Source organism: Scyliorhinus canicula, chromosome 2, assembly GCF_902713615.1.
Source record: "Scyliorhinus canicula chromosome 2, sScyCan1.1, whole genome shotgun sequence".
In the NCBI taxonomy this organism is placed as follows: domain Eukaryota; kingdom Metazoa; phylum Chordata; class Chondrichthyes; order Carcharhiniformes; family Scyliorhinidae; genus Scyliorhinus; species Scyliorhinus canicula.
Window position 1 is genome coordinate 176,608,722 of NC_052147.1, and position 13,375 is coordinate 176,622,096.

Sequence of the window (13,375 nt, forward strand, 5' to 3'; positions counted from 1 at the left end):
TGAGGGTGGTATGAAGGTGCCATCTATAGGTTCAGGGTTGAAGGGTTGGTATCCTGAAGAGGGATTCAAAATGGAGGTGGGGAGGCCTGAAAAGGGAAGGGGACCTCAGCGACCCCATAATGGGGTATTCTCACTTGGGGGTATGTGGGGAAATGCCAATGTGTACGGGTGGGGGGAAGGGGGTGGCGGTGGTGATATTACCCATGGGTGGGGAATGTGTGGGACCTGAAGCTCACTTAGGGATTGTGGCCCCCTTTCAAAATGGTGGCTAGACCTCGGAGGAGTGGATTGCGCAAGCATGTTTAGCTCCCCACTGCTGAAACCATTTTTAAAAAAAATTATAGTACAGTACCCATGTGGTGATCTCTACTACTGTATATATGAGTGTGCGTGCATTAGGGGATGTATGACAGTACCTATATTACAGATTTGCTGGTAAGCCCCTGCCGGCTAGCTCCGTCCCCAGGAGCAGTATAAATATGCATGAGTTTCACTGAGATGCCATTCTACAGCTGCTGCCAAGCATCTCACTGTAATAAAGCCTCTCTTGTACCTTATTGAGTCATTGTGTGCAAATGTTAGCGCCACAATTTATTACAGTGAGATTTTCCCAAAACCATGGACATCAGAATCAAACCTGATCGCCTGCAGCTGGATCCGCAGTCGCCACACGCCAGGAAAGACTTCAACCACTGGCTGGCTGTTTTCGAGGCCTACATCTCCTCAGCGGACCCTGAACCATCGGAGGCTCAGAAGGTACAACTCCTATACTCCAGACTGAGCTCCAGCCTGTTCCCGCTGACTCAGGACGTGCCTAATTACGCCCGGGCCATGGAACTGCTCAAAAGAAAATTACGCACAATCGACGAACACTCTGTTTGCGAGGCATGTACTCTCCACTCGCGTTCAACAACCGGGTGAGTCGATTGAGGACTTCTGGCGGGCCCTTATCCCTCTAGTACGGGACTGCGACTGCCAGGCCGTCTCGGCCGCGGAACATTCGAATCTACTCATGCGGGATGCATTTGTTACGGGTATTGCATCGGACCCCATCCGGCAATGACTGCTGGAATGGGCCGCTCTCGATCTTGCGGCAACAAAGACTTTAGCGCTCTCAATGACGGCCGCGTCCCGTAATGTGTGATCCTACCCCGCCAGCCGCGCGGCCCACCCATCCTACCCCTCGTGGACCCCGCAACCGACCCCCCCGACTGGGGCCGCTCCCACGCAGTATGCCTGTGCCGCTCGCCGCACCGCGCACCCTGGGGGTCCCCGCTGCTACTTCTGCGGTCAGCAGAAGCACCCCAGCCAGTGCTGCCCGGCCCGCACCGTGACCTGCAAGTCTTGTGGTAAGAAAGGCCACTATGCAGCGGTGTGTCAGTCCCGCGCAGTTGCCGCTATCGCGCCCGAACTTCCCCCCTCGCCGCAGCCGATTGCGCAATGGGCCCTGCTGTCCACCGCCCCCGGGGCCACGTGCGATCAGTGGGCGCCGCCATCTTCCTTCCTCGACTCCATGTGCGATCGGTGGGCGCTGCCATCTTTCGCCACCCCGCCATGTGCGCACCATGGGCGCCGCCATCTTGCCCCACCCCCACAACGTGCGCTGCCATCTTCTTCTCCGCAGGTACTCCAGGTGCCGCCATTTTGTGCTCCCCTCGGAACTGGACCACAGGACCCGGGCCGCAGCCGCTATTCATCGGACTCGTCGGACTCTTTGGTCGATCGCTCGCTACTCGTCTCAATGACGGTCGACCGCCTACTACTCGCCTCAATGACGGTCGACCAGTCCCATCCTCGCAACCTGGCCACCGCTTCCACGACGGTGCTTGTCAACGGCCACGCGATCTCCTGCCTCATCGACTCCGGGAGCACGGACAGCTTCATCCACCCAGACACAGTAGGCGCTGCTCTCTCACGGTCCATCCCGCTAACCAGCGGATCACCCCGGCCTCCGGATCCCACGCTGTCCCGATCCGGGGCTTTTGTCTGGTTACACTCACCGTACAGAGCGTTGAATTTAACTGTTTCCGCCTGTACGTTTTCCCCAACTTCTGTGCGACACTTTTACTGGGCCTGGACTTCCAATGTAACCTCCAGAGCCTCACCCTCAAATTCGGCAGACCCCTACCTCCACTCACCGTTTGCGGCCTCACGACCCTCAAGGTTGACCCTCCCTCTTTGCCAATCTGACTGCAGATTGCAAGCCCGTCGCCACCAGGAGCAGACGGTACAGCACCCAGGACAAGACCTTCATCAGGTCCAAGGTCCAGTGGCTGCTTCGGGAGGGTATTATCGAGGCCAGCAACAGTCCCTGGAGAGCCCAAGTGGTGGTGGTTAAAACTGGGGAGAAACACAGGATGGTCGTGGACTACAGCCAGACCATCAACTGGTACACGCAGCTCGATGCGTACCCCCTCCCTTGCATATCTGATATGGTCAATCAGATTGCACAGTACCGGGTCTTCTCAACAATTGACCTGAAATCCGCCTACCACCAGCTCCCCATCCGTAAATCGGACTGTCCATACACTGCCTTCGAGGCGGACAGTCCACTGTATCAATTTCTTAGGGTTCCCTTCGGCGTCACTAACGGGGTCTCGGTTTTTCAGCGAGAAATGGACCGAATGGTTGACCTGTATGGACTGCAGGCCACCTTCCCGTACCTCAACAATGTCACCATCTGCGGCCATGACCAGCAGGACCATGATGCCAACATTGCTAAATTTCTCCACACCGCATCTCACCTTAACCTCACGTATAACAAGGAGAAGTGCGTGTTCCGCACAGACCGCTTAGCCATCCTCGGCTACGTAGTCCAGAGGACTACTGGGGCTTGATTCCGACCGCATGCGCCCCCTCATGGAGCTTCCCCTCCCCACTGCCCCAAGGCCCTCAAACGTTGCCTGGGGTTCTTTTCTTACTACACCCAGTGGGTCCCACAATACACGGACAAGACCCGCCCACTAATCCAGTCCACACAATTTCCCCTCACGGCCGAGGCACAACAGGCCTTCGCCCGCATTCGATCTGACATAGCCAAGGCCGGGATGCACGCAGTAGACGAGACACTGCCCTTCCAAGTAGAGAGCTTGGCTTCAGATGTCGCCCTTGCCGCCACGCTGAACCAGGCAGGCAGACCCGTGGCATTCTTTTCCCGCACCCTCCATGCCTCCGAAATTCAACATTTGTCTGTTGAAAAGGAGGCCCAGGAAATCGTTGAAGCGGTGCGGCACTGGAGGCATTACCTGGCCGGCAAGAGATTCACTCTCCTCACAGACCAACGGTCGGTAGCCTTCATGTTCAACAACACGCAGCGGGGAAAGATCAAAAATGATAAAATCTTGCGGTGGAGAATCGAGCTCTCCACCTATAACTACGAGATCTTGTATCGACCCGGCAAGCTCAACGAGCCCCAGACGGCCTCTCCCGAGGTACATGTGCCAGCGCACAAGTGAACCAGCTCCGTGCCTTGCACGAGAACCTTTGCCATCCTGGGGTCACTCGGTTGTACCATCTGGTCAAAGCCCGCAATCTGCCCTACTCCGTCGAGGAAGTACGGACAGTCACTAGAGACTGCCAGGTCTGTGCTGAGTGCAAGCCGCACTTCTACCGGCCAGACCGCGCGCGCCTGGTGAAAGCTTCCAGCCTCTTTGAACGCCTCAGCGTGGATTTCAAAGGGCCCCTCCCCTCCACCAACCGCAACACCTACATCCTTAGTGTGGTCGATGAATTCTCTAGGTTCCCCTTCGCCATCCCATGCCCGGATATGACGTCTGCCACCGCCATCAAGACCCTTGATTCCATATTCGCTCTGTTCGGTTTCCCCGACTATATCCACAGTGACAGGGGATCCTCGTTCATGAGTGATGAGCTGCGTCAGTTCCTGCTCATAGGGGTATCGCCTCCAGCAGGACGACCAGCTACAAACCCCAGGGAAACGGGCAGGTAGAGAGGGAGAACGGGACGGTATGGAGGGCCGTCCAGCTGGCCCACGGTCCAGGAACCTCCCAGCTGCTCGCTGACAGGAGGTCCTCCCTGACGCGCTCCATTCCATTTGGTCACTGCTGTGCACCGCAACTAACAATACACCCCATGAACGTGTTTTTGCCTTCCCTAGGAAGTCTACATCCGGGGTGTTGTTCCCGACTTGGCTCGCTGCTCCAGGGCCAGTCCTTCTTCGTAGGCATGTCCGGCACCACAAGGCAGACCTCCTGGTGGACAAGGTACGCCTGCTCCACGCGAACCCCCAATATGCCTACGTGGAGTTCCCCGACGGCCGCCAGGACACAGACTCGCTCAGGGACCTAGCTCCCGCGGGTGTCGATCCCATGTCCACGCCCCTCCCTACCCACGTGCCACCCTCCTTTTCCCCGGCGCCCCAGAATTCAGCCCCATCAGGTCCATCCCTCATCTCCCTGCCCACACTAGAGGACATGGAGGATTCCGGCTCGCACCCGGAGTCATCCCGCCACTGGCCAGCACAAACACTGCCAGCACCTACACCATCGTCGCCGACACCGCCTGTGCAGACGTCGCCACCACTGCTGCGTCGCTCGCAACGGAACGTTCCACCGCCGGTCCGATTCAACCTGTGACAGGCACTGGGTTGCCGATGGCATCTTTTCCCCCCCTCCTCTGTAATTATATCACTTCTAAGTATTATAGTTTGACGTCACCCCTGCCGGACTCATTTTTTACAGGGGGTGAATGTGGTGATCTCTACCATTGTATGACAGTACCTGTATTACAGGTTTGCTGGTAAGCCCCTGCCGGCTAGCTCCGCCCCGAGGGAGCAGTATAAATATGCATGAGTTTCACTGAGATGCCATTCTACAGCTGCTGCCAGAGGAATAGCATCTCACTGTAATAAAGCCTCTCTCGTACCTTCTCGAGTCTTTGTGTACAATTGTTAGCACCACAACCCAATTATTTTTTTCCAATTAAGGGGCAAATTAGGGTGGCCATTCCACCTACTTTGCACATCTTTGTGTTGTGGGGGTGAGACCAATGCAAACACGGGAGAATGTGCAAACTCCACATGGATAGTGACATCAGCACATTCTCCCGCTGTAGGCTGCAGTGCTGCTGAAACCATTTTTGTGTGGGCTAGACCAGGGAGAAACTCTCCAAGGTCCCAAAAAATGACGTGGATTAATACCGGTGTGGATATCACCGAGAGAGCCAGCGAGAAACACCCGGCCAAACCTGCCCAAAATGGGCGCAATTCTCCCAAAAGGGAATAAAGTCTCCTAGGAAGTGCGTTTAGCCGCACGTTTCCCACCGCCTGCAGTGCCTGAACGGGAAATGTGCAGCCAAGGCCTCGCATAGCCCTGTTTTGTACTCTGGGGAGCTCCGCCCATTGTAGTCAGAGGACCCTCAAACATCCCCGACCTCCGACTTCCCCCCCCCCCCATCCCCAACCCAAACACACTATGGGAGTGTATTTAAGTGTCAAATTTGTGATGATGGCTAGCAAATTCTACCCACCACTGTTAATTACCATAAATATTAGAACATCAACCAATCACAATGAACAGTGATCCCTTGCTCTCGGCATGAAAAGAACAGGGATGCGTAATAGAAGTTATGTAAAGCAATAAACTCTGCAGTCAATCATGTTTGTATGTAGCTTTAAGATTATGCTGAAAATATTGAATTTGGTGGATTGTAAAAGTTTATGATTTTGGTAATATAATAAAAAATAATTACATTGTGATGTAAAAAATTATTATTTTACCTATGGACTCTTTTAGCTGAGTATTGGGAATTGAAACCCATATGCAATACAGTTCTCAACTTTGTAATGTTTTCTTTCAGGATTTCCTATTGAATCATCTGAACAAAGACATTTACAAACCACTGCTGATTAACTTCTCAGCCCAAACTACTGCTGCTCAGACTCAGAATATTATCATGTCTAAGCTGGATAAAAGAAGGAAGGGAGTTTTTGGCCCACCTCTGGGCAAAAAAATGGTACAAAATTAATATTTTTACAATCATCAAGAAATAATCTAGTAATACCAGAAAGACACTATCGTTCAGGGCCATTTAAAATTTATGTCATAATTTTGCAGGCGCCGCGACCAAAGAAGGGAGAGAATTAAGCAAGGAAAACATAGCAATCTTACCCACAAAGTTAAATATTGGTTGTTAGGAACACCTACAAAATGTTTCTTGATGGCCTGTTGCTCTGTTTGGAATTGAGTGCATCTCCCCTGCTTGACCTTGATTCTTTGTCCTGATGAGTGCAATACATAAAGATGGGAAAGTGCCTCTCTTTTCAGCAATAGTTAACCTTTGTACTACCAAGGACTGATTTTCTATACAGTCATTTTAATGGGTTAGAACTCAATGCCACATATAGCTGTGATTTTCCATTGTATGCTCTCTTTCAGAAACACTGGGAATGCAGAATTAATTATTTGATAGTGTTTCATGCTGATCAAGCTGTTAAATGGTTGAGATGAGAGTTTTTATTTGTATTGCTGTGTCTGAAGAAATGTGGCGTTTAAATGCTGAGGTCTGATATTACAGCTAGAGTCAGGCAGTCAGTCAGGTCTAACCACTGTGAATGATCCAAACTCCCATTCATTTCCATCTCAGCAGTGTGCAATATTTCTTGGAAAATGGATTAAACCAATTAGAACTCTAGCATAAATCCTAAATATACTACGGAAAGGGAGGGGAAGAAAAATATATCTTTCATTTCGGAGAAGGTGGAAGACAGTATAAATAAATTCATTACAGTATCTGTACATAGGCAATTTAAGCAAGTTTTGTAAAATGGTAAGTAAATAACATCACTCTTTGTGAAACCTCCAGTTTTGAGTTTCCGTAATGCGGAGAATGTTTACTGTATGTCAGGTATATGATTTATTTCTTTAGTAAACTTGCTGCTTTGGAGCGATAAACAAGCTACTGTTGCATCGAGGTTTCTGCAGAAGTGTGATAAACATTAGGAATGGCATTCTGTGTTCACAATACCAGTGAGCAATGCCATAGGAATTCATCTACTGTATAGTAGTAAACTATATATCAAGGGTAATTTTCTGATTTTGCCCCTGTTGCAGAGAGCCTCGTTGATTGCAAGTGCATAGATAGAAAGTTACCCTTGCTGTATCAAATTTACAATTGCATGTTCTCAATGCAGAACCTATTGGGAGATTATATTGGGAAATTGTGCAGTGTGCAGCCTAGGTTCTGTCTATTAATATTAATGGATGGAAAATTAAAAGCTGTTTTTGATTTCCTGATGTATATTCCTACAGGTCAAATTGTATCCAGAGTGCCTCATCAAAACATTTTTCCTGGATTTTGTTTTGTTAATTAGCCAGTGGACAGCACCCTTAGTCATCAAATACAATTACAAAGTATCTTGATATCACTTACCTGAGTATTCAAACAATGTATGACACTACGTCAAGCATGATTAGAGTTAATGGGCGCGATTTAACCAAATGGGAACGAAGTCCCATAGCGAGTGCGTTTAGCTGCTTGTTCCCTGACACTCACAGAGCAGAGAAACACGCTATCGAGTGGCAATCTGGTTAGATAGGGGGCCTCAGCGGGGAATGGCTGGCCGATGCCGCACTCAGTCCCATTTTCGGCACTGAGAAGCTCCGCTCGCCGAAACATCTCAGTGCAGCGAGAGAACTGGACGTCATTTTAAAATGCCATCCCAATTTCTGGAGCCCCTGATGCGCCCTCCTTCCCCAAGCACCAACTCATGATGAGTGGGTCCTTGGGCTCTCCGCACACCCCCAAGACCCGTGAAGGGCATCGCGGCCCGATTGACAATGCAGGAAAAATGCCAGCATGGCACTTGGCAGTGCCAATGTGGTACTATGGCAGCACCCCTGCCAGCTGGCAATGCTACCTGGGCACATTGGCAGTGCCAAGATGGCATCCAGGTGGCACCAGCATTGTCAGGATGCCAACCTGCCCAAAGCCAATGCACCTGGGGGCCTCTGATCCCCTGGGAGACCCCCACGAGTATCATTCCGTCTGATCCCCATTTGTGGAGACCAGTACTGAACAGCACTTGCCTGACGTCTCCGAAGCAAAAGGGATAGATCCCAACATCTCAAGTGCCTCAGGAAACTGCATATTACAGAGAGACTAGCTGTCTCGTTTTAATAAGCAAATTTGCCAATAAGCATTCCCGCCCACAATGGGCAGGCTTTATATTGCAACATCTCACGAGATTATATTAGGTTCCGCGAACCGGGTACATCCAGGGAGCGGGGTTTCCCGGTTTCTGTTGGCCGCGTTGCGCCATTTGCATTGCTTTTCATGTGCAGTTTGGCCATTTGATCGTACCCAATAAGGGGAACTTTTTTCTTTGGAAATTAACCTGAAATGTGGTACCATTCATGTTATGTCAATACTATTATTTTTTTCTCAGGTTGTATTTGTGGATGATGTGAACATGCCACAACGAGAAGTCTATGGTGCTCAGCCACCGGTTGAGCTTCTCCGTCAGTGGTTAGACCATTGGAACTGGTATGACTTGAAAGATTGCAGCACAATTAAACTTGTGGACATACAAATTATTTGTGCAATGGGACCACCAGGTGAGTTACCAAGGGACAAATCTATTTCAGAGCTATATTTATAAACAATTTATAAATATTTATGAAGATTGGAAAAAAAAATGATGACTGCAATAAAATAGTCGTAAACATATTGATACAACTATAGTATGAATGAAATATTTTGCTCCATTTCAAAGAATAACAGCAACCACTTGTATGTATGATATGCTTTCAGCGTAATGAACTGCCCAAGCTTCACTAGAACATTATGGGCACAATTTACAGGCCTCTTTACACCTGACGTGGTAATGCGGCGAGGCCGTTGAATCTTGCAAGAGACCTCTCACGAGAATCGTGACGTCCGAAATGACTCATGAGATTCAACGGAATCTCACAAGACTTTACGATCTGGATCTTGCCCTTGGTGAACAAGATCCAGACACACATATTTAAATATCTGCGCCAGATTCTCCCGGTGCCCGGGACTTAACGGCCTCGCCTGCGAGGCTTCACCAGGACACCGTATAGCACTGGTCCACACAAATGCGGACCTGGTGTAATAGTACCTGCGGGGAGTGGGGGGGGGGGGGGGGGCTGGTCTCTGAGGCCATTGGAGACCCCGGGTGGTCAGCCGCTGGACAAGGTGGTACCCTGACACTTCCACGGGCACCTGGGCACATTGACACTGCCAAGCTGCCAGGGGCACTTCCAGGGTGCCAGGCTGGCAGTGCCAAGGTGCCAGTGGAAGTGCCAGGGTACCACCTTGCCCTTCAGAGGTGGGGTGAAAGAGATCGAGGACTTTGTAAGAGGTAGATTGGGTGCAGTGTGGGGGTCCGGACGCCGCGGTAGGGTAGCTGAAGGGAGGGGGGGGGGTCAAGAGATTGGAGCAGCCTTTAAAAATGGCACCCGACCTGCGAGTACTTTTCCTGCACTGGTGAGCTGAACTTGCAAGTGGAGGAAATGATGTAAGTTCAGTCTCAGCGGGGCGTACTATATTTACATAGATTTAAAATTGGTAGCTAACAGGAAGCTGGGAGTAGGGATAAATGGATCATTTAAAGGTTGGCAAGATGTAACCAATAAAGTGCCACAGAGATCAGTGCTGGAAGCTCAACTATTTACATTAATCAATAATTAGAGGAAAGGATCAAATGTAATGTTGCTAAATTTGCTGATAATTTAACGATAGGTGAGGAATAAATCGAGTAGAAGGTATGAGGGATATAGACAGGTTAATTGGGACAAAATTGGCAGATAGAGTATAATGTGGGAAAATATGAATTTGTTTACTTTGGTAGAAAAAAATAGAAAAGCAGCATATTATTTGAATGGGGCGTAATTGCAAAATTCTGTACAGCGGGATCAGGGTGATCTGGTTTATGAATTGCAAAAGGTTAGTATGCAGCTACAGTAGGTGATCAGGAAGGCAAATGGGATGTTATTATTTATTGCAAGGGGAATGAAATACAAAAGTAAGGATGTTTCAGTTTTATCGACAATGATGAGACCACATCAGGAATGAGACCACATATGTAGTCTTGATCTCCTTATTTAAGAAAGGATATAATTGCATTTGAAGCAGTGCAGAGAAGGTTCAGTTGAATGATTTCTGGGATGGAAGGGGTCAAGTTCTTCTGGCTGACCACGCCGTTGGGATCTTACAGTCCCACCAATGACACACACCTGCTACAAGTTTCCTGGCAGCATGGAGTGGATTCAATGGGAAATCCCATTAACACCGGTGGAAGCAGAAGATCCCACAGCCAGCCATTGGTGGGCCACTGGAAAACGCACCACAGAGAGGCCAGAGAATATTTCCCAGGTTGTTTTATGAAGAAAGGTTGGACAAATTGTGCCGGTATTCGCTGGAGTTGATAAAATGAGAGGTGATCTTATTGATCTCTCCAAAATAGAGGAGACCACATTGGGAGCAGCGAATGCAATAGACCAGATTGAAAGAGGTGCAAGTGAAAGTGAATCTCTTCGAATCTGGAACTTCCAATCTTCAATCTCTTTCAATCTGGTCTATTGCATTCGCTGCTCCCAATGTGGTCTCCTCTATATCGGAGAGACCAAACGCAGACTGGGTGATCACTTTGCTGAGCATCTTCGGTCTGTGCGCATTCAAGATCCTGACCTTCCTGTTGCATGCCATTTTAACAAAAGACCATGCTCCCATGCCCACATGTCTGTTCTTGGCCTGCTGCAATGTTCCAGTGAAGCGCAACGCAAACTGGAGGAACTACATCTCATCTTCCAGTTAGACACGCTACAGCCTTCCGGCCTGAACATCGAAGTCAACAACTTCAGATGATCAGCCCCACCTCGACCCATTTGTTTTCATTTCATTTTAACTGTCCTTTACCATTTCTTTCTTTCCTGCACCTTTCCTGCACCTTTCTCCTCTTTGCTTCCCCCTTCCCCTCCCCCCACACCTACAGTTCAAGCTCTGATGTTAGTTTCCCTGCTGGTTGACCTTTCACATCTTTTGTCCTCTCTGGGGACTGCCATTAGCACTCTTTCCCCTTGGTTTCTGTGGCCATTAGTACCAAGTTTCCCTGGGTTTCTGTGGCTATAACTCATCTTTCATTCTCACTCCACAGTATAAATATTTCCCACTCTCTCTGTCTGTTAGCTTTGACAAAGAGTCATCGAACTCGAAACGTTAGCTCTTTTGTCTCCCTACAGATGCTGCCAGACTTGCTGAGATTTTCCAGCATTTTCCCTTTCGTTTCAGATTCCAGCATCCGCAGTAATTTGCTTTTATCTGGTAATTGGGGGCACTTCACAGCTCCCAACTGGTTGCCCGTGGGTACACATGCCATTAAGCAGCTGGTTGTTCGTGCCCAGCATCCCAACCAGGTCATGTGGCTTGGACACTTGTCCTGGACTCCAGAGAAATCAACACTACAGTGAAGTCACGGATGCCCTGTTTTCCCAAGCAGCTGATAATGTAAACTTTGACTTGGACCAAGCCCATCAAGATGCCCTGGCAGCAAGGTTCTCCACCATTGCCAGGATGCCCCAGGTCCAGGGGGTAATAGATGGCACGCATGTCACATTGCGCCAACCATTCGGGCCGGGAGCGCACTTCACTAACAGGAAGGGGTTCCACTCCCTGAATATCCACCTTATATGTGACCACCAGCTGAAGATCATACACGTGTGTGCACACTTCCATAGGAATGTGCACGACAGCTACATCCTGGGTAGATCCCCGGCATCTTTAAAGGACACTCCATGGTGCCCGGCTGGCCTTTGGGGATAAGAGATATCCACTTAGGACCTGGCTAATGACACCAGTACGGAGGTCGCTGAGGATAGGGAGATCCGATATAATAAGGCCCATGTGGTCATCTGGGCTGTCGTTGAGCGGTGCATCAGACTGCTGAAAATGCATTTCCGCTGCCTCGACTGCTCCGGTGTGCAATGCAGTACACCCCCCTGAGGGTCGCCTGCTTTGTAGTGGTCTGCTATGCCCTCCACAACCTGGCACAGCAGCGGACCGACGTGTTGGGGATGGAGGAGGAGAAACATGCGGCCACCTCTGAGGAAGATAGACGAGGAGGAGTCGGACCAGGAGGTGCTGGAGGATGAGCCAAGAGAGGATCCGTGGGACGAACCGGAGAGTGAAGGCCAGGGAACTGTGGCAAGGGTCCGGCATACCCGGGGCCCTTATCCTTGCCCGTTTCTCGTAGGACGTGGCTTCGTCTGTCATCTCTCCACATCTCCCCTTCCCACTCACCATCCCCACCTGTGCCCTCCACATCGCATTACCTCCCTGATCATTCCCCCACCCATTAGCCCCTTCCCCCCTCCCCCCCTCAATTGCCATGTTCCACCCTCCCAGGGTCTGTGTTACGTCACTCCAGCGGTGGGCCTGTGTCGGCACTGTCAGTGGGTCAATAAACAAGGCAGAAGGGTGCTGATAACCCGCTGTGAGCTCCTCAATCTAAGCCATAGTCTGATTCCTGTCTGTCTGCTGAGTGCGTGCTCACACCCATGGTATGCCTTGGATGGGGGACGGGGGGACGGGAAGAGAGCAGTGGACAGAGATCTGGTAGCTGGGAGTCCGGGGGGGGCTGGGCTGAGGGGAGGGCGAAGGGATACTGGGGGAGGGGGGCACAGGATGACCTGTGTAGTAGGAATAACAGGACAGAGGCTTCACATGACTCAGGTGTAATATTTTTTATTGATGCACAATTAGGAGCGCAACTGTCCCTAGCCCCTGATGGTGCCCCCCCCCCCCCAACCTTGCTCCCCCCAATGTGCTCTCAGTGATCATCTTCTGAGTAGCCTGCGTAGGTGTGCTTCCAGGGTGCACATAAGGGGTGGGGGCAGCCTGCTGTGTATCATGCCCCCTGGCCTTTGATGCTCCTGGCGGGCATCCTCTGGGGGGATTGAGGCCAGAGGGTCCTGAAGACCTAGGTGGTAGCACATGCCTGTGCCACCCTATTCCGAACGCTGATCCTGAGAAGTGCCATTGTCAGGGGGGTGGACTTGGGAGAGTAGGTGACTGGCGTTGCAACCCCGAGGGGTTGGCCTTGAGCGCTGCCTCCTCCCAATTGGTGCCCGTTGGGCCCTGGGGGCCACCCAGGGATGGAGGGGCAGCTGGAATGAGCTCTGGATGCCCCTGCGTTATTTGGCTCTGTCAGCCCTGGCGGCTCCCCAATGTCTGCACCATGGTGTCGATGCCCTTCTCTGATTGGGCCGTGCGCTGCAGCACCATGCCAATGTCCACCTGTGTCCGGGACATGGTCCACAGCGACCAGGGCATGTTTGGAGCACATCAGCGATGTCCACCTGAGACTGGGATGTGCTCTGCAGTGCTCCGGCAAGGT

General features: G+C 50.8%; 1 protein-coding gene across 2 annotated transcripts in view; it reads left to right on the forward strand.

Annotated features, from left to right (window-relative positions):
- dnah7 (dynein, axonemal, heavy chain 7) overlaps positions 1-13,375 on the forward strand; it is a 498,762-nt gene that overhangs the window by 282,526 nt on the left and 202,861 nt on the right. For both annotated transcript variants that reach the window (XR_005459743.1, XM_038789116.1), the window contains exons 36-37: positions 5,818-5,973; positions 8,405-8,573. Coding sequence is in view for 1 of the 2 variants with exons in the window: in XM_038789116.1 (XP_038645044.1) it covers positions 5,818-5,973; positions 8,405-8,573 (325 nt within the window). In the remaining variant the exon portion in view is untranslated. The remainder of the gene's footprint in view (positions 1-5,817; positions 5,974-8,404; positions 8,574-13,375) is intronic.